General features: G+C 42.4%; 1 protein-coding gene, 2 long non-coding RNA genes and 1 other non-coding gene across 4 annotated transcripts; 3 read left to right on the plus strand and 1 right to left on the minus strand.

The window, feature by feature from the left end:
* Positions 1-1492: 1492 nt before the first annotated feature.
* On the minus strand, positions 1493-2064 carry LOC146713855 (uncharacterized). Its single transcript, XR_014918737.1, has 2 exons — positions 1758-2064; positions 1493-1667 (listed from the first exon to the last, which is right to left on the minus strand). It is a non-coding gene; the product is annotated as an uncharacterized LOC146713855 (long non-coding RNA).
* Position 2065: 1 nt separating this feature from the next.
* On the plus strand, positions 2066-5520 carry LOC146713856 (uncharacterized). Its single transcript, XR_014918735.1, has 3 exons — positions 2066-2338; positions 3114-3263; positions 5048-5520. It is a non-coding gene; the product is annotated as an uncharacterized LOC146713856 (long non-coding RNA).
* A 9069-nt stretch (positions 5521-14589) lies between these two features.
* Positions 14590-19069, plus strand: LOC146713857 (tripartite motif-containing protein 16-like). The gene is made up of 2 exons (XM_085450415.1): positions 14590-17767; positions 18713-19069. Exon 1 carries the CDS (start codon positions 14624-14626, stop codon positions 16301-16303), a length of 1680 nt encoding a protein of 559 aa, XP_085306541.1. The 5' UTR covers positions 14590-14623; the 3' UTR covers positions 16304-17767; positions 18713-19069.
* Positions 19070-19982: 913 nt separating this feature from the next.
* trnak-uuu (transfer RNA lysine (anticodon UUU)) lies at positions 19983-20058 on the plus strand. Its single transcript has one exon. It is a non-coding gene; the product is annotated as a tRNA-Lys (tRNA).
* Positions 20059-21905: the final 1847 nt, after the last annotated feature.

A 21905-nucleotide genomic window follows, 5' to 3' on the forward strand; every position in this document is an offset into this window, starting at 1 on the left:
GAAGATGATGGAGGGACAGTAAGACAGCAGTTCAGATGATGAGGATGTGTAAGTGCATGGCACCAGAAGAGGTGTGGATCTTATTCTCTACATTTGCTCATATTTAATGTGATAGTAACTTTGCATTTTGTGTGATAGCCTCAGGGATGATCCCTGTCAATGTGACTCCTCTCTTCTGGCAAAACTCCTACTATGACCCCTCCTGCTGACTTCCCCCTCCATACCTGAGAATATCAATTGACTGTTGTGTTGTTAGGTTTATAAAAATCACGTCAGTCTTTGTTTTTACATTCATCAGGTCCCAATCAGCCCAAAATGCAAAGAGAAATTAAAAATGTATGCCATGAAAACGTTCTGATCTTAGGAGGTTAAATCTGTAAAAATTGAGGTCCACAAATGACATCCACTACAATTTTTGTCAAATAACAATGCTGCATTTGTATCATTTCTGCCATTTTTCTTCTTCTTTTAATATTAATACAACTTAATTAACATAGTATTTTATATTATTTCACTTTCAATTTGAAAAATGTTACAAAAGCCTTGAAATAAATATGGTCTAGTAAAGCACACTGGAGGCTAACTCCAGATGTTTTGCTGTGTAAAACAAACAACAGTGGATGGAACAGCTGCAAAGTTTGTTGGTTGATCAGGTGGTTTGATAAAGGACTTCCACTAGCTTTTTACCAGTAAATGTTTTCATGGTGAAAAGCACTGTTTTCTATGTTGCCAGAAACATAGAAACGTTTCTCTCAGACTGACCTCTTTGCTCCTCACTGTGGTGTAAACCGACTCCAGCTCCATGTTAAACTGTCCCAGTGTTATCATCACTGCTACTTTTACCCTTGCAGTGTGCGTAGGCTTAATATTAGACTTTTTATACACATGTGGCTCCTAAATACGTTTCAATTGTAGGTCTGTTTTTTTAGTTGCAAATGTGAGTGAAATACAATCCATTTCCATGGTAACAATGGCAAAAGGCAGGGCACACTCTAGACAGGTCATTGATCAAACTAACACACAGCGACCACCACCAATTAACCTGACCTTACTAACTGCATATCTGTGGGCTGTGGGAGGAATCCAGAATACCCTGAGGGGTACGGAACAACCACGGGGAGAACATGCAAACTTCACACAGAAAGTTAAGATGTTTTTTTAAAAAAGTTCAGATGGTTTAATCAAACTCAGAACCTTCTAGCTGGGAGTCAACAGTGCTAACCACTGTGGCACCATGCTACCCACAACAACAAAAACTCCACCCAATTTATCCAAACACACAACTTTCCTCTTGCTCACTTACGAATTGAGACAAATTTCCCCTTGCCAACGTCCCACAGATCCACAAATGTGGGTTGTGTTCATGTTCCAGTGTAAAAATAAGATATATAGTCTTCAACTGTATATAAGCGTGATAGTGTCTTTCCATATGTCACGGTGCGGCATGGCACACCGTGGAAGGTGTGGGGAAAGGAGGACCCAGGCGCGGTGCTCTATGTATAAACAGTGTGTTTATTTACAGAGTGGAACAAAAACAACAATAAATCCCCGTGTTCTCCCAGACTCCCGTGTCGTGTCTCTGCGTGAATAGTTCGTGTCTCTGTGCTCTCCGCTCCCGTGTCAGCACCCCCCGGTGCTCGCTGCTCTTCGTGCCTTCCACGCTCCTCCTGCGGGAAACAATAGACGCAGCCGTCAGGACACAAATAACCGCGGGCATACACTTACACACATTAACTCAATTCAATGGGACGACTAACGTGGAGTCTCAAGGAATGATCCCGCGTCGGTGGGAGCTCCAAGACTCTCTTAAGTAGCTCCCCCGACGAGGCCTGATCAGCAGCAGGTGTGTGGCTTCGGGTGTGGCCAGTCCCCTTGCAGGGCCACACCCTCCAGGCCTGACGCCGCCTATAAACAAGTGCTCAGCCACCCACACACACATATACACAAGCACAGGGAAGGGGGAGCCAGTGCCGTAGCTCCGCAAACGCACATAACGCACACTGCGTAGGGCACCAAATGGCCGGTAGGGCACCAAAAAAAAATCAGGGTCGTAAAAAAAAAAAAAAAAAAAAGTAAACCATATTAATACTATAAATATCATATGCATTAATATGGTTAAACAATACAAAAGCAACATAAAACAATTTTCCCGAGAAAAGGGGTGAATCTGCTTTGTGCCCTGTCTCCAGTCTCCTCCTGGTGCCCCCCCACTCCCAGTGGTCTGTTCTATAATTGGTAAACACCTGTTTGAACATGGCCTCGAAACGGCAACAGGAGTCGGGAGCGGAGAAAAGAAAGAAGAAGAGGAAGCGTGATGAAACTCAGGCGTCGCTTGCCGGTAAGGCAATGTTTAAATAATAATAATAAAAAAAGTTCATTATTGTAGCCCTTGCTTGCACGCTCATGTCCGTCAACTCTGTGATAGCTCCTGTTAGCAGTGTTCATACTGTGTTAACAAATGTTGCAAATGATTGATGTTGGGTAGTTTGTTTACGTTGTGGATATGAATATAGAATGGACTACTAAAAGCAACTCATCATGGTCACTCAATTGACGGTTTTCAGATAACGTTAGCAATCGTGACTCACGATTGCTAATCGTGATTCGTGAGACTAGCATTTCCCTCCTCAGGTTGCTAGCTGGCTAACGTCATGCATGCTACTGATTAACCTTAACTTTGGGATAGGTCAGTGATGCAGTCAAGTATTATTATCAGATTAGACAAGATTACTTTGTATGTTGCTGCATTTCAGGATATCTATAAAGACGCATATCTTATTTATGCCATTGACGTCTGAACACATAAATAGTTCTCGTCTTTCTTTAGGTTCATAGATCAAGGGCGACATCTGTTGGTGAAACTGTAATATGAAACCTATATCTTCCAGTAATATAGATTTCCTACTTGCGCATTTATATCAAATTATGTACAGCATGTTTATATTGCCATTTGCCATTATGAAAATCTATACATGTAAAATATAGTTAGTAATTTTTAAATGTACCAGTGACTTACTTAATTTATTAGTCTTATAATGCAATCTTTCGTAGGCCTACTGTAGATTCAAAATTGTATTTCTGTAAAATCCCTGAATATTTTCTCTTGTATGCAGGGTCAATGCTTAAATATGTTCAAGGAGGATCTCAAGGACAGGATGAACCATCCAGTAGTAGTGCCATCCCTGGACATCAACCACCAGCCATTGTAGACCCTGCAACAATCCCTAGCCAAGAAGAACAAGAACCATCAACCACCAGTTCAGGTACAGTTCCATACACAAGTACCACTGAGAGTCCTGTCACTGAGAGACTATCAGAAAGTGACACTGTGGAGACATGTGTGCCCCCTTCAACCGATCCTGCTCTTTGGCCAGCTCACATTGTAGATGCTGATCGTGTTGAAATTGTGCGGAGAGGTCCTTTTAATGTCAGCTCTGATTTTAATTTTCCAAAGGGGCCTGATGGAAGAGCATTTCACACTAGCCTTAAGTTCAAAATTCTTCCCAATGGAGAAAAGGTTCACCGGAGCTGGTTAGTGTACTCACCGCAGAACAATGCTGTGTTCTGCTTTGCATGTAAGCTTTTCAGTGTGAAGGATATAAAGCTGAGTACAGAGGGCTTCAGTGACTGGTCGAACATCAACATCCGTTTGAGGGGTCATGAGTGTAGCCAAGACCACATACAGTGCATGCTTAAGTGGAGAGAACTGGACACACGGCTAAAGAAAAGCATGGCAATAGATCAACAGGAGTTGACCTTACTAGAGGCAGAAAGGAAAAAGTGGCGAGAGATTCTCAAACGATTACTCTCAATAACTCTCTCACTGGCTTCCAGAAATTTGTCTTTTAGGGGCTCTTCTGACTGTCTTTATGAGCCGGACAATGGCAACTTCTTGAAGGAAGTAGAGCTTATGGCAACATATGACCTTGTAATGGCAAATCACTTGGCCAACATAAAAGATGAAGGTTCCCACACACATTACCTCAGCCCTGAGACACAGAACGAACTAATTCAGATTATCTCTTCAGAAACATTCCGCGCCATTGTGAAGCAAATCCAGTTGGCAAAATACTTCTCCATCATTCTTGACTGTACTCCAGATGTGAGTCACACTGAACAAATGTCAGTCATAGTACGCATTGTTTGTTTCCAAGCACAACCAGATATTAAAGAATACTTTCTTGGCTATATAAATGTGGAGCAAACAACTGGCCTTAACCTGTCCAATGTTGTCCTTGACAAGTTGAAGGAGCTTGGCATTCCATTTGAAAACTGTCGAGGACAGGCCTATGACAATGGGGCCAACATGAAGGGGAAGAAGCAAGGTGTTCAGGCCAGACTGCTACAATTAAACCCGAGAGCATTGTTTGTGCCTTGTGGAGCTCACACGATGAATCTGGTCATAGCTGATGCTGCCAAGTCCTCTCCAGATGCAACTGGCTACTTTGGGTATTTGCAGAAGTTGTTCAATTTCTTTTCCAGTGCCACCCAGCGATGGGCCATTTTAACAAAACATGTGAAATTGACACTTAAATCTTGGAGTGACGTTAGATGGGAAAGCAGGCTTCAAAGTGTAACTGCTGTCCGGAGTCAGACAAAAGAAGTGAGGGATGCTCTCCTGGAGGCCAGAGAAGCTGTAAGTGATGCAGTCGCAAAGGTGGAGGCTCAAGTGCTTGCTGAGGAAGTAGCCTCATTTCGATTTTTGATTTGCTCCATCGTGTGGTGTGAACTTCTTACAATCACAAACCAGGTGAACAAGTTACTACAGTCCAGCTCCATGCAGCTCGATGTTGCTGTCAGGCTCATTGACACTGCCAAAAGTAACCTCTCTAAATACAGACAGTCTGGGTTTGATGAGGCTGTGTCAGCTGCCAAAGAACTCTGTGAGGCCCTGAACATAGAACCACAGTTGAAGGAGAAAAGGCTCAGGAGCACAAAAAGGCAGTTTGCATATGAAGCTGTTGATGAGCCCTTCCATGATGCCCTTAAAAAGCTTGAGGTCACATTTTTCAATTGTGTTGTGGACTCTGCTTTAATCTCCCTACAGGAGAGGTTTGAGACCATGAATCAAGTGAAGGAGAAATATGGAGTGCTGCTTGATTTCAGCAAAGTGAATGGGATGTCCAAGGAGGATTTAAAAAAACACTGCACTGAAGTACAGAAGACACTGACAGATAAGGGAGTAGCTGACATTGATGGACCTGAGATGATGCAGGAAATCATCAACCTTCCTCAGCTGCCACCACAGACGTCTGCTTTGGAAATGCTGTCATTTTTACATGACAATCAGCTTCAAGAGGTATATCCCAATCTGTGGATTGCTCTGCGTATTGCACTGACCCTGCCTGTCACAGTTGCCTCTGCTGAGCGAAGCTTTTCAAAGCTCAAACTCATTAAAACGTACCTGCGTTCATCAATGGGGCAGGAACGTTTAAGTGGTCTGGCTGTTATCAGCATCAATGGTGACGTGGCTCAGAAGCTATCATATGATGACCTTATAGCTGATTTTGCAACCAGAAAATGCAGGCGTGGTGTGCCTCTCTAGGGCCTAGAGAGGCACACCACACCTGCATTTTCTGGTTGTCAGAGTATGCCCTAGAGTCTAGGGCATACTCTGACAACGAATTGTAAAAATGTTTAACATAGTTACTTAAGGAATGTGGCTTTTGTGTTCAAATTCTTATTTTTCTTATTTAAGTTTCTTATTTAAATTCTATTGTGAAACTATTTGTAAATATATTAATAATAATACTATTATATTATATATATTATTTTTTTATAAAAAAAATTACACATTATTGCCAGGCTCTTTGTTCTTGTTCCAATGTTCAATTTTTGTTTCAGTATTTATTTGTAACAGTATTTTTAACCTCCTTTAACCTTATTTATTTGTTTAACTGTCATGTTTGTTGTTATTTAATTAAACAAATTCCACTGAGAAATTCAAAAGTATTAATGGTTTTTTTTTTTTTCAGTGGCGGGGGAGGGGGGGGGGGGCACCATAAAGCATTTGTGCTTAGGGCACCCAAATGGCTAGCAACGGCCCTGCCTGTAGCGTCACTGCTTCCCCCAGTTGGAGACAATTTCCCACTCACACTTCCACACTTTTTATTTTCTTTGTTTTCATCATTTTCTTTTCTCTCTTTTTTTCAGCCCACATTAACCTGTTAACTCACTCCTTCAACCTCATTTCCTTTCAGTCCAACAGCTCTCATACAGTCAGCAATCAAATTCTCCATTCATCCTTGAGTACTTAATCACCTTTAAATGTCACTATTAATTTTATCAATTTATTTATCATTAGTCTAACACTAATCCACTCTTTAATTTGCTTTAGTTACTTTAGTTCATTTTCTCCTCTTTGATCACTACGATTTCTTAACTCTTATTATTTCACAGAAAATCATCTAATCTACTTTGTCTCCCTCTTTGTCATCAAGGAATTCACACACACTTGCAGGCTGCTCACTTGCCCCCACCTTTTCTTTCTCTCTCACACACACTCACACTTTACTCTTCGTTCGTCCCACCTGTGAACCCGCCCCCTCGAGGCTGGCTCACACACACTTCATGCTTCTCGCAGTTCCATTCAAACTTTCTGCGAGACACTTCTGCTGATTCAGGACAACGACCCAAGTGGCACACAAAGCGGGTACCGTCCGCTTGTGCGCCTCACGAATTGTTCAAACATGCGCCACGGACTTGATACCGCAGTTTCTCTTCCCCTAAAAAATATAAAACCAAATTAAACTCCCCAATTGACTTCACAGCTTGCAACAATTCGCGACACGGCCTCCTGCCGCGATTTCTGCACACCACAAACACACACTTTTAGACACGAATTCTTTTTGTTACTTTAATCGACTCCCGTACTTCAGACGAGACGCCGACTCTAACTGCGCTTTCACACACACACGCAATCTACACACTGCAGTCAGTGGGCTGAGCCAAGCAGTCGTTCTCTCACTAACAAAGCAACTTGCCCCCCACTCTCATGCACGTTATCAACCACGACTAGGATCCAACACCTAGCTTTAGTTATTTAAGGAGCCACGAATCCCCAGGTCACCACCCTGGATCTCCTGCCTTCAGGTCCTAGCCCCGCGTCCGAGACTAGGTGGGGTAACCAAACCCGTGACACGCGCAGCCCGTAGCTGGCGACGAGGCCTCTCAGCCCCGCTTTCTAACCAATAGTAACACACGTTTCCTGCTGTAACGCACGGGGACAGATCAAACACCGCCACTTTTTTTCCTAATAACTAAGACGGATCAAACACCGCCACGGATGAAACACCGATTCTATTAATCCGTAACAAACGTCTCCTGCTTTAACGCACCGAGATATCCTTACGGGGCGCTAAACATCAACCTGAAGTTCTTAGCAAAAGTCTCTTGCTTTAGTCGCACTGAGACGGACACTAGCCGCCTTTTTCTACTGAGTGAATTTACACTGGGATACGTTCAACTTAGCGAACAGATAATTTAGGCTTTAAACAATATGCACGGTTCGAAAATAAACAGGTCGTGCTTACCTTTTAATCATGTGAGCTAGCTCTCTGTTCGCCTCGTTTCACGATCTCAGCTCTGCCAATTCATCTCTGGGCCTCGAGCGAATCCCGCGGGTTCGGCACCAAAACTGTTGAGAATTCAGTTTTACCCCGGTTCTTTTTATTCCTCGAGCATCCAGAGATGGCACCGGACTCAGTAGTCATTTTCACAAAATCTTTATTCATCTACATTCATCTTCATTCTTCTTCATTTAAGCATGCACTTCTAGAAGGGAAGATGAGGCCGGTGTCCCTCTGCAAAAATCTTCACTCCTTTGTTGGTTACAGTCAGCTTTATAGAAGTGACCCCATCATAAAACCCCCTCTACGGTGTGCTGCAAACTCTGTCTGTGTGTATGTGCACGAGCACGTGAATGCCTACATGTGCACGTTCCCACGTGTCTATGTGAGTGCTCGTGAGTGAGTGTGCGTGTGGATGTGTGTGTGTAACAGTTAAAACACTGTGGGGGTAGATGACTCCCTAGAGGTCATAAACCCCTACCTTGCATCCTCTGGGGAATTTCCACTCAGTGGGGGAGAAGCCTTCTAAAATCTACTCCTAACTTCACAAGAGAGTGAGGCCTTTATTACTTTACAAACAGTGTCCCTACAATAATTCTACATTCTATGATAACATATTTCTAAACTCTAAAATAAGCTAAACATTCCTACATCACCTATCAGTCTACAGAGGATCTTCAGTGCTGAGATGGACGTGTCTGCTTTGGTGGTGAACGTCCACTCCAGTGTGATGTTGTGGTTCTCCTCTGCCTGATAGGAGCTCTGTGTCACATCCACTACAAATGATCCTGTTGAGGAGACAGAGAGGAGCAGACACACTCACAACTTTAGACAACATCACAACTCCTTTCACAGTTAGTCAGAGACAACGCTGACAAAAATCACTGCTTCGTTGGTTGATTTTTTCAAAATGATCAAACACAAATCTACAAACTACAAAATCAACAACAACAATCTGATGAAGTTCTGCTGTGACAAACATGGAAACAATGATTTTTCCTCAGCATGAAGGAAATAATGAAACCATCAGAGAGCTGTGCTGCAGGACGCCTTTATTAAGGCCGTGCCATTAATAGAGTTCATTATTAGTTACTTATTAAAACAAGATCAACTTAATAAAACAATTATTGTGTTTCATTGTTCTGAGATCAGTTTCTGCTGAAATGAAGGCGATCTCAGTACTGACCAAGATAACTGTGATGATGATTTTGTTTCCATGACTTTCATCATGAATCTGTTGATCAGACTTATTCAGTATCTCTGCAGTCAGCACAGTTAAGCAGCCACAGTTTGACCATCCACCAAAATCTAAAGTCAATTTAAACAGCTCACAGGAAACTTGATTCACTGAGAGGTTTTGAAATCATGAAGAAGAAACTGGATGGTTGTAATTTACATGTGAGCACTGAAAACATGTCACATTAGAAGGATTTCAGCCTGTAAACATCCACATCAAACATCCACTCCCACTGAGATCTGCTCCATGATAAATGTGAGAGAAACTAAACACTGGTGACAGTTTAACGGTGTCCCTCCTGCAGATGGAGCTCAACATCAACTAATAACACAGATGTTACTGTAAATATTTATCAGCTCAGTTTGGAAACACAGAGACTCTGAAACTGTTTCAGGATTGTGCTGCTGGAGAAACAAAGCAAAACTCTTCACTGTGGACATGAAAAATGGAAACTACTGTTTATGGTTTGATCAGGATTTTCACTGTTATGTGCATGCTGATGGAGTTCACTGTTTCCTCTTACATGCATGATTGCTGAGGTCTTTAGTTAAAGGAAGTTAAAGTGTCTCTACTCGTCGCCATGGGAAACTTTCTATGCTTTTTTTAAACTAAAGAAATAAATGGTTTATAAATTACATGTGAGCATTAAAAACGTCACACTGGAAATATTTCAACAAATGAAACTGAATCAGTGTTTTAAACCTACTCATCAGTTAATTATTTTTATCTAAAATGATCTCAAAGTAGAGTCTGTTAAAAACATACTTATTTACCTTTAACAAAACCCAAGCTGAGAATAAAATTCCACAGAGAAACAGAGTGAAACCAGTCCATGATGACTGCTCAGATGATGGACGAGAACGAGCCCACAGTCTGAAGCCTGAAGTCAGTACACGTCTCCTCTTCACAATCAGCCTGCAGACAGTTAATCACTCCATGAAATCTCAACACACAGATGTAAACCTCAAATTTCTAGAAATATTTTTGAAAATAAAATTCAATGTCAGTGTTAAACAGAATTAAGTTTCTCCTAAAAGTGCAGAACTTGCCTGAGAAACATCAGGCAACAGTTTTCAGCTCCTTTTAGCTCCGTTTAAGTGATTCGCTGACAGCTGTCGTCACTGACACATCAAACAGCAAAGAAGAAATGTTCACAGTGAATTTAATTAATTTACCAACATGTGATTAAATCTAGTTGATCAGCTGTGATAGTCTATAATCTACACAGCTGCTAATGTGACTGAGAGTGATTCTAAATAAAAGCTGTTTACCTTGAAAGCAGAAGAGCGAGTTTAAGGACACGACACAGATCAGTACAAGAACATAATGACTGTAGGACGGAGCTTTGGCTCTGGTACCAACCTGCAGTTTGTTGTTGAACTGCTCCACCCACATTACTGCAACTGAGATTTTGGTGGTTTGAATGTGAGACTGAGTGGAGTCTACATTTCTTCAGTCCTGAGAAATGTGATAGTTTAGTTTTCACTGCTTGGTAAGTTATCAGTTAAAGAGTTATGCTTGTTAGTTTGTGTTGATAAAAACAGATTCTTGGTGTGAATGTCTGAATATAAAACATATTGATCTTAGACTTTGAATGATTCATCTTTGATAATGTTTTTTTTTTATTATTATTGTCTCTGAAAACCAGAACATGTTTGATTCAATTTAAAAAGTGTGCCAGTCTGAGTCAGTGAAGCAGAAGTGGATTTTCTGACAAACATCATCCTCAAAAAACTGTAGTTAGACTGCAGTAATAATCTCCTCCTGCCTGCAGTGATGGTCAATGTTAGGCTGTCATCATGTCTGAATTTTAGGAAAATTCACTTATTTAAACCATACAAGCAAAAACCCAAAAACTGAAAAAACACAGAGAACAGAAACAGCACTGAGACTCAAGTCATCTTCCTGTTTTCTGGTTTCACTTAACCTGACATCAGTAATGATGATGAGAAGTGACATTACAGTTTTTTCTGATTGCTTAAGCACATTTTTTGTAACTATTGGCTAATTTTGCAAAACTCTTCACACAAACAAGAAAACCTGTCCTTGATGATCCTCCCCGCTTTCCTCAGGCACTGCTTCCTGTAGATGTCTTGGAGGGAGGGAAGCTCACCTCCAATTATCCGTTCAGAGCACCGCACTACTCGCTGGAGAGCTTTGCAGTTGTAGGCGGTGCTGTTGCCATACCAGGTGGTGATGCATCCAGTGAGGATGCTCTCAATGGCACAGTGATAGAAGGTCCTGAGGATGCGGGGGCTCATGCCGAATCTTTTCAGTCTCCTGAGAAAGAAGAGGCGCTGCTGCGCCTTCTTCACTGTTTTGTTTGTGTGTACTGACCACGTAAGATCCTCAGCCAGATGTACACCAAGGAACCGGAAGCTGCTCACTCTCTCCACAGCAGCGCCGTTGATGGTGATGGGGGTGTGTACTTCTCTGCACCTCCGGAAGTCCACTATCAACTCCTTTGTCTTTGCGACGTTGAGGGTGAGATGGTTGTCTTGACACCAGTGGGTCAGGGCGCTGACCTCCTCCCTGTAAGCCGTCTCATCACCGTTGGTGATAAGACCCACCACTGTAGTGTCGTCCGCAAACTTCACAATGATGTTGGAGTTGTTAGTGGCTGTGCAGTCGTAGGTGTAGAGTGAGTACAGGAGAGGGCTCAGTACACACCCCTGTGGAGCACCAGTGTTCAGTGTGATGGGGGATGAGGTGATGCTGCCCAGTCTGACCACCTGGCGTCTGTCAGACAGGAAGCTAAGGATCCAGCTGCAGAGGGAGCTGCTCAGTCCTAGATCCTGCAGTTTCCTGTCCAGCTTCGAGGGAACGATGGTGTTGAATGCTGAGCTGTAATCTACAAACAGCATCCTCACATACGTGTCTCTCTTCTCCAGGTGTGACAGGGCAGTGTGTAGTGTCAGGGCTATGGCATCATCAGTGGACCTGTTGTGGCGGTATGCAAACTGTAGAGGGTCCAGTGAGTCGGGTAGTGCAGAGCAGATGAAGTCCCTGACCAGCTTCTCGAAGCATTTGCTTACGATGGGGGTCAGGGCTACAGGTCGCCAGTCGTTCAATGAGGAGATGGTGGAGGATTTGGGTACAGGGACGATGGTGGCCATTTTGAAGCAGGCTGGGACTACAGACAGAGAGAGGGAAAGGTTGAAGATGTGCGTGAACACTCCAGCCAGCTGAGCCGCGCATGACCTGAGGACGCGGCCGGGAATCCCGTCCGGACCAGTAGCTTTGCGCGCGTTCACCTTCCTGAAGCACCTCCGCACATCCTCCTCAGACACAGTGTGCGCGCTGACGTCATCCGCGGTGCGCACACTGTCCGGTCTCATGGTGTTCGCTGTGTCGAATCTAGCGTAGAATACGTTTAGATCCTCACACAGAGAGGCCGTGGTCTGCGGTGTGCTGGTTTTCCCTCTAAAGTCTGTGATCGTGTTTAGTCCCTGCCACATACTCCGAGGGTTGTCAAACTGTTGCTCCACCCTGTCCCTGTACTCACGTTTGGCTGCTTTGATCGTCTTCCGGAGTTGGTAATGTGCGTGTTTGTAGTCCGATGTGTTCGCGGAGGCAAAGGCGGTGTTCCGTGCCGCCAGTGCCGCGCGAACATCTCCGTTAATCCAGGGTTTTTGATTTGGGAAGGATTTAACTGTTCTGGATGGGACGACATCTTCCACGCATTTCCTGATAAATCCACAGACTGAGTCTGTGTATTGAGTCTGTGTATGAGTCTGTGAGTCTGTGTAAAACCCGGAAGAAGCACCGCTCTCACAGCAGTCAGGATACTGACACTTTAAACTGGATACGTTTACATGTTAAACGTCACACAGCCCGTGGAAGCAGCTTTAGTCACATTATAAGATCGATCGTACTAAAAAACTTGTATACAAAAGAATCAGTGAAAATGTGGATTTATTCACTCGATTTTAAATCGAACATAACCTGGTCCTGGCAGGTCATGTATTCACCTTCATGTGTTTAATAAACGGGTCAAAAGAGCCTCTGTCACCAAACAGAAAACTCTACAGTTTCAAGCTCAACACACTGCACATTTTTCTCGCTTCGTAACACATTGCGCTGCTCATCATGACGTACGCAAACTCTCCACTCCACGGAGAAAACAACGACGCTGTAGCACAGAATAAATGAAAAACATTAATAAAAATAAGGATGTTACCTTTAATTTCACCTGTAAAGTCTTCTGCGTATTAAAAGTGAGTGACTGTATCTGTAGGACCTGATGTAACGACACGTGGGGGAGTGTTTATAAACAAACATCAGAAGTCTTGTTAAAATATTTGTAAATATTTGTAAGTTGCTATCAAAGGTGCTGGCAAACAGGCTGAAGATGGTGATGGATCAAATTTTACATCCAGGGCAAACTTACTGTGTGCCGTGTAGGTCTATTGTCGACAATGTGTCATTAGTTAGAGGTGTTTTGGAAGTCTCCAGTTCACTGCGTTATGATACTGGTCTGATTTCTCTGGACCAAGAAAAAGCTTTTGGCTGAGTTGAGCATCGTTACCTCTGGAGTGTGCTAGAAAGGTTTGGTCTCGGCTCTGGTTTAATCACTAAGATTATGGTTTTGTACGAGGAAATTGAAAGTGTACTGAAAATAAATGGTCGTTTGTGTAAACCTTTTAAATTAACTAGAGGCATTAGGCTGGGCTGTCCACTGTCGGCTATACTCTGTCTATCAAACCAGTGTTGCACAATGTGAGGTCATCCATTACTGGGTTGGTTTTATCTGATGTCAATATGTCTTTTAGTTTGTCTGCATATGCTGATGATATTATTGTATTTGTTAGGAGTCACCAAGATGTGAATAAGTTGGGAATAATTGTTGGGAACTTTTGCAGATTTTTAGCTGCACAGGTGAATTGGGCTAAGAGTGAGGCTCTGGCGGTGGGTGATTGGCTTACTGGGCTCCCACGACTTCCAGGTGAGCTGAAGTGGTAAAGGGAGGGTTGAAGTATCTGGGTGTGTACGTGGGAGATGAGGCTACAGAATGTAAGAACTGGGAAGGGGTGGTGGAGAAAGTTGGGGGAAAATTGGAAAAGTGGAGGTGGCTGTTGCCCCAAATGTCATATAGAGGGAGAGTGTTGATTATAAATAACTTGGCCACTTCTGTTTATGGCATCTATTAGCTTGTATAGAACCCCCTCCTGGTGTGATACATGGCCTTCAAGTTTTGTTGGTTTATTTCTTTTGGGACAATCAACACTGGGTACTCCAGGCAGTACTTTTTTTTGCCCAAGAGGAAGGTGGACAAGGATTGGTTCACCTAGAGAGCAGAACTTTGTGTCTTTCTGTGATTTGAGATCATCATCAAAGTTTCACATTCATTTCCAGCTGAACATTGAACATTTAAAAAGTGCTCTTTTGTGCGTATAACATGTAAAAATTATGAAATAAATATGTGATGATCTCAAATCACAGAAAGAAAAACACACAAAGTGTGATTTATTTATATAGAAGAAAGTGTTAACAAGCTTAAGTTGAAGTGAGCAGTAAATAAAAGGGTTAAACACACAGTTTCACTCTCAAACTGCTCCTCTTCCTGGAGTGAAGCACAGCCTGATAACCCTCCCTCTTCTTCCTGCTCTTAAACACAGCACCTCCTCTCTGTCCACGTGTTTCCTCGTTCCCTCCCCTTCAGATCTGCAGTTTGAAGATGGGTGTAACCAACATGTGGTGACGTGTAAGAGCTGACAGGCTCCATTCACTGCAGAAACATGTTGTTGAGATCAGAGCTCAGACTAGTTTCAGTTATAAGGAAGTGAAACTCACACAGTCACTGACACTGAGAGGAGAAATGGCGCAGAAAGGAGTTCAGCTGGACCGAGAAACCTTCTCTTGTTCCATCTGTTTGGATCTACTGAAGGATCCGGTGGCTACAGCCTGTGGACACAGCTACTGCAGGAACTGTATTAAAGCCCACTTTGATGAAGAGGACAGGAAGGGAATCCACAGCTGCCCTCAGTGCAGGAAGACTTTCACACCGAGGCCTGTCCTGGAGAAAAACACCATGTTAGCAGCTTTAGTGGAGCAGCTGAAGAAGACTGGACTCCAAGCTGCTCCAGCTGATCACTGCTATGCTGGACCTGAAGATGTGGCCTGTGATGTCTGCACTGGGAGGAAGCTGAAAGCCATCAAGTCCTGTTTAGTCTGTCTGGCCTCTTACTGTGAGAAACATCTCCAACCTCACTATGATGCAGCTCCGTTAAAGAAACACAAGCTGGTGGCCCCCTCCAAGAAGCTCCAGGAGAACATCTGCTCTCGTCATGATGAGGTGATGAAGATTTTCTGTCGTACTGATCAGCAGAGTATCTGTTATCTCTGCACGATGGATGAACATAAAGGCCATGAAACAGTCCCAGCTGCAGCAGAAAGGACTGAGAAGCAGAAGGAGCTCGAGGTGAGACGACTAAACATCCAGCAGAGAATCCAGGAGCGAGAGAAAGATGTGAAGCTGCTTCAACAGGAGGTGGAGGCCATCAATGGCTCTGCTGATAAAGCAGTGGAGGACAGTGAGAAGATGTTCACTGAGCTGATCCGTCTCCTCCAGAAAAGAAGCTCTGATGTGAAGCAGCAGGTCAGATCCCAGCAGGAAACTGAAGTGAGTCGAGTCAAAGAGCTTCAGGAGAAGCTGGAGCAGGAGATCGCTGAGCTGAAGAGGAAAGACGGCGAGCTGGAGCAGCTCTCACACACAGAGGATCACAACCAGTTTCTACACAACTACCCCTCACTGTCAGCACTCAGTGAGTCTACACACTCATCCAGCATCAATATTCGTCCTCTGAGCTACTTTGAGGATGTGACAGCAGCTGTGTCAGAGACCAGAGATAAACTACAGGACATTCTGAGAGAGGAATGGACAAACATCTCACTGACAGTCACTGAAGAGGATGTTTTACTGTCACCGCCAGAGCCAAAGACCAGAGCTGGATTCTTAAAATATTCACATGAAATCACACTGGATCCAAACACAACTCACACACGTCTGTTATTATCTGAAGGGAACAGAAAAGTAACATTGATGATGTTCAAACAACAGTCTGATTCTGATCATCCAGACAGATTCACTGTATGGTGTCAGGTCCTGAGTAGAGAGAGTCTGACTGGACGTTGTTACTGGGAGGTGGAGTGGAGAGGGGGAGCAGTTGGTGTTGCAGTCGCATACAAGAATATCAGCAGAGCAGGGGGGGACGATGAATGTGGATTTGGATACAATGACAAATCTTGGGCATTACATTGTGACACAAACAGTTATAAATTTTGGCACAACAATGTCCGAACTGTCCTCTCAGGTCCTCGGTCCTCCAGAGTAGGAGTGTACCTGGATCACAGAGCAGGTATTCTGTCTTTCTACAGCGTCTCTGAAACCATGACTCTCCTCCACAGAGTCCAGACCACATTCACTCAGCCGCTCTATGCTGGACTTTGTCTTTATTACTCTGATGGAGTCACTGCAGAGTTGATTAAAGTCAAATAGAGAAGACAGGTTCATGTTGATCCCTGACCATTATATGTACTTGTGTAGTTTCTAAATGAGGCTTTACATTTTAGAAGCTGAGAAGTTCAGTGGTCCATTGATGTGTGAAAATAATATTGCACTGATTCAAACTGTACTTACATTTATATACCTTACATCAATATAAATCTGAATTTGTTCTTATGGCTGATAATCATGTGAGTTTAAATGATACTACTCTTCATATTCAGCATGTTTGAAATCTGTCATCAGTCTGGTTAGTGCTTTTATTCTGTAGTTGCTGTAGTGGGTTGTCAAATGCAACAATATATTGGAGCTGCAGTGATTCATCAGTTAGTCAATGATTAGAGAATTGATTGTTTTATCATTATTTTAGTCACATTTAAAGCTGGTTCCAGTTTCTGAAATGTGAAGATTGTTGATTTTCTTGATCATATATGACTGTAAACTTAATGTCTTTGAGCTTTGAACTTTTAAAATGCAACAAAAAAATTAATCCTTGAGGTTTTTGATATTATATTATCATTATTATTATTATTATTATTATTATTGTATCTACAGTGATGACATTTAATGTCCTTTTGAGATGAAAAGCTTGATCACACTCACTTATTTATACATTTAAATATAAAAAACCAAATCAGTGTTCCCCAACCCCCGGGCCCCAGACAGACCAGGCAGCAAGAGAAGAAAACATTTTTTGTACCGATACTGGTTTTATTTTGTTGTATTTATCAACAACACCTTAATAGCCGGTCGGTGACACACAAAAAGGTTGGGGACTGTTGAACTAAATAACACAGGCCTGTATATTGTGGAGGATAGACATGTTTCTTGCCCTGAGCTGTGTCTGGCAGGCAGAGCGTCTCCACAAATCTGAAGCTTCTGATTTGGAGAAAATGAGCTGAGGGAGACACCTGGTGGACAAACACAGACATGACAGGAAGAAAGACTAAAGTGCAGAGTGGAGACAAACAGCTGGAAACACTTGTTGGAAAGGATTGTCATGCTTCAGACAAACACACAGCACACACTCTAACAGTCCTTTATTTGCACTGAAGGAGACACGTGAAGAAACCAAATCACACAATAATGAAGTGAACACATTTATAGTCAGTGTTCAAGATGATGGATAGAAATGAGAATCATGAAGCATTTATGCATTTTTACGTCTGTGTCTTACAGCAGAAGCAGCATTTACATGAACTCACTGGCCTTTTTCCACTGAACGCTCTCTTCTTCATCACCTCATCTTCCTCTTGGAGCCAAAAGCTGACTCAGTACATGTTTGTTTGATTTGAATGAAAACTTGATTTATAGCAGGGATCATGAAGGTCGAGGCGAGACATGGAGGGAATGACATGGGAGCAGGACTCACTCACTATTAAATGCTGAAGCAAAGCTACAGAGAGGGGCGTTTCTCCAGGATTGCGGTGGAGTGAGGAAAAGAACAACATGTCTGAGGTGAGTTTCTGGACTTACACTACGAAAAAGGCTCTATTTTTTGTTGCCTACATAGTAGAAGGTCACTTTGTCTCTAAACAGGAAAATGAGCAGTCAGGGGTTAAAGTGGATTCAGCAGGTGGAGGAACCCTAAAATCAGTTGCAACAGCTCAGTGTGGGGAAAACATTCACGACTCAGTATAATTGCTGCTGAGAGCTCCAGTAGATTTTCTGAATGTACAGGCTGTGATCAGCTGACCTGCTGCTCTTTGTGGATTTACACAAGTGAATTCAACCAGATGTCAGCAGATGTTTTATGAGTTGAACTGCTTTCCATCCTCTACACTGACAGTAAACTGTTTATGCTCTTTTTATTAGACACTATTCAGCTGGTATGAAGGTGAAATTCAGTGAATCTTAACTGCAAATTCATCTCTGCTACACTTGATGTAACCAAACTCTGAGCAAACCACAGCCACTGTGCAGCAGTCACACACTGTTCTGCAGCAAACTAACCTGTTTATCCTGCACTAACCTGCAACCTTTAAATAGCACAGTGCCTCAGTTTGTTTAGCAGCACGTTTCAGGATATGAAAAAACATAATGTCACATGTACAGAACCAATATGTGATTTAAAAACATGAAGACTTACATGTGAGCTTTACAATCAGTCGTTGGGCCAAAAGCAAGAAAAAGGAAACACTTTAAGCCCTGACTATGACACATAGTTTTGCCACTTTTATTTCTTTTTCTGTGATATTGCTGGTGATTAATACACCAACAGGAATGAATTTCATGTGTTACTGTTTAATCTCAAAGCAGTTTGATTTGAGGCTCGCAGTGACAAAATAATAACTCCCCTTAAAGGTGTTAAACCTAAAGTAATGAAGGTCTCCTAAAGGTCTCTTAGCATTAGACTCTTGCTATTTCTGTGCCTTCATTCTAATGTGTACACTCTGTGTTTAGTTCCCCTGGACGTGGCCCTGTTTTCCCGGAGCAGATCCTTAGTTTTGAATGATTGGAGAGTGGCTATAGCGAGCAGTGAGTGAGCGAAGAGAAGCTTTCCCTGTCCTCCCCACCTTGGATTTCCTGGAGCCTGGACCCCGTCACACTTGTATATAGCACAATTCCCTGCACTGTCTGTACACATACCTGGTGTAATAAACTATTTCTCCTCAAAGTGAAGAGTCCTGCATGTGAGTCCTCAGTGAACGGTGACATCATTACAGTAACAAAGTATTTGTACTTCATTACTTCCTTCCTCATGCTGTAACCCTCGATTTCATTTGGTGTGTTTTTTTGATGAGATGCAGCTTTCCACACCATCTTTTCACCTATTGCTGATCACCACACTGTGTTTGTGTGCTAAAAGAGAAATCATTTCCTGCATGGAGACTAAACGGAAGCACAATTACATTAACTCAGAGGGTACAGCAACTGTTGCAGTTTGTCTTGAAACAACTGTAATCTCCACATCTGGACTTTTTTCTCAATTGAATTAGGATTTTAATCTCAAACTTGAAACTTTATTTTCAATGTTATCTATAATAGTTTTTCTTAATGTGGCCGTAATACTCATTCGTACAGCAACATTGCCAGCAAACTGAAATTGGAAAAAAAGATGTAAGCAAAAAAAACACAAAGATGTAGGTTTCAAAACTTAGTTAATAATAGAAAATAAATTTATTCGCACATTTTACGGTTTCAATTCACCTTTTTTTCAGTTTCATTTTTTCCCCTTTCGATACAACATTTTCGTGTTAATTATTCTCAGTTTCATTTTAAGGTGGCATCATTTTAACCCCACGCACACACAGAGGGTCCATAACACTCACATTTCCAGAGTGTAACAACCAACCACCTGTGTGACATCTGAAATGCCCATGGTGTTGATTCTATAATATATATTTAGCTAAAATCTACACATTTATTTGGGGGAAAAATGTTATCTGGCTGTGGTTCTAAAGATCTGTGATCGTTACGTGTTCACTGACACCTGATTTATGCACACACAGTTATTGTGGTTCATTTCATTATGTCTTGGATTTGTCTGAATGTTGTGCCTGCTCCTTTATCAGTCTTTGCTTCCTGCATGTACAGCTTATGTGATTATTGACCAGGAGGGTTTGCAGTTTCATCAAAACACGAGTTGTTTGTTGCTTTCATTATGACTTGGCTGACTATGGCTGCTTACACATTGCAGACTCAGACTATTACATTAATAAGCAATTATTGAGCCTGGATAGCTCAGTCGCTAGAGCATCAGACTTTTAATCTAAGGGTCCAGGGTTCAAGTCCCTGTTTGGGGGCCGAGCTTTACAGAATTTCGCAGAGGAACCCACCCGAGAGATTAATAAAGTTTTATCTTGTGTAATGTAGGGGGGGAAATTCTTATAGTGACAAATATTTGACATGATTGCCAAGTTGTCAAAGCACCGTGTCAGGTCTTTGAAAACTGTAATGCCCTTTCAGCTTCCCGCTGGACTAAACATGCCTTGTTGTTTCTTTCAAATCTGTCTAAACACATGCATGTTGTATTAGTTGATGAATTCAAATGGAAAATGGTGCTTTTGCCACTGAAGTCTGAATATGTGCCACTGGCAATGCAGTACTAGTTGACTTCTTTTTGCTTGCCCCCCAGTATGCTATGATTTGCAGTTGTTGATTTTCGGGTGGAGGTGGATCCAAAATTATTTGCAATTGGTTTACAGGACTGGTGAAGGACTCTTGTTTCTGGTCACCAGGGAGAGTCCGTATCACAAAGGCTGTGAAGGATGCAGCTGCTCTAGATCAGAGGTGTCAAACTTAATTGTACAGGGGGCCAAAACTCAAAGCACACTTTAGGTTGAGGGCCAAACAGGGTAAGCATTTATTGAAAACACTAAAACAATGTTTTTTGAACATAAATATGAATAAAAACAGACAGGAATATTGTTTCAGAATAAATAGACTTAGAATAAAGAATAACTTCTAATAACCGTCATAAGTGTTCAAACATGTCTTTTCCTGTCGTTGCATCGATTTAATGTCCAATATTTCCTCTGAAACGGGCATATTGGAGTTCAGTTCATGGATGAAGATGGCCAGCTGTGTAATGTCCATCATGTCTGTACTTTTATCCACAGCAAGACAGTATGCTATAAAGTATTTGCTTCTTTCACACGACTGTGTTCTTAAATCAGTGGTCATCTCACAAACCCGACCGTATTTCTACTCAAGCTCACATTTGCCAATATCTGGGTTACCGTTACAGTTAACCCTAACACTAGCTCTTCTACTTTCTGTATGAGAACTATGACTACATGGAAGGAGGTAACACAGACGATCCGACAAAGAAAGAAGGCACACAGACTAAATACACACAAAGGAGATTAGGGAAAGTGGAAACACATGAGGAAACAGCAGACACCACAGGGAAAGTGACACTAAAACACGCACACACACAGCAAGCTTGACGAACCAACAAGGGAGACTTAAACACAAGCATACTGAAAGTAAAAGACAGACCGCATAATGCTGTGAACAAGAACAGACAAGGCCATAGAAGAAAATCTAAACCATGATGAAACTCAGCTAAAACCTAAATGATGATCAACACCAGAACTTAACATATGTTCATTATCATGGGAGAGAAGAAAAAACTATAAAAAGAAATCAAAAAGATGGGTCGCAGACCCAGACCCTGACACAGAACAGAAACTGGACTTGATTGACACTCTGAATTATTGAATCTGTAGCTTTTGTCTCATTAGCGCTTCATTTTGCCGAGCCATGAATAACAATATGAATGAATGAATCTATATAAAAAGGATCTTGCAGGCATATAAATGTACGCTGGGCTGGATGTGGCCCACGGGCCTCGAGTTTGACACGTATCCTCTAGATACTGAACAACTACAGAAAACTACATTTCTCCTGTGGCCTGCAGGTTCTGCATCTCACCGTCTGAAATACACAACGTAAACATCACTTTAATACTTTTTGCTTGTTAGAATAATGAACTACAGAAAGACGTCATCTTACCTAATAACTGCTGAGCACTGTTTGACTGGGACACAATGGGCACCTCTGCAGTCGACTCTGAATCTATATAGAAATGATCTCGCGGGCCGGATATAAATATACGTTGGGCCAGATGTGGCCCGCAGGCCTCGGGTTT

The sequence above is a fragment of the Copadichromis virginalis genome, linkage group LG3 (assembly GCF_057382275.1).
Source record: "Copadichromis virginalis isolate Kocher_CV1m ecotype Utaka linkage group LG3, C_Virginalis_male_GT1.1, whole genome shotgun sequence".
NCBI classification, from domain to species: domain Eukaryota; kingdom Metazoa; phylum Chordata; class Actinopteri; order Cichliformes; family Cichlidae; genus Copadichromis; species Copadichromis virginalis.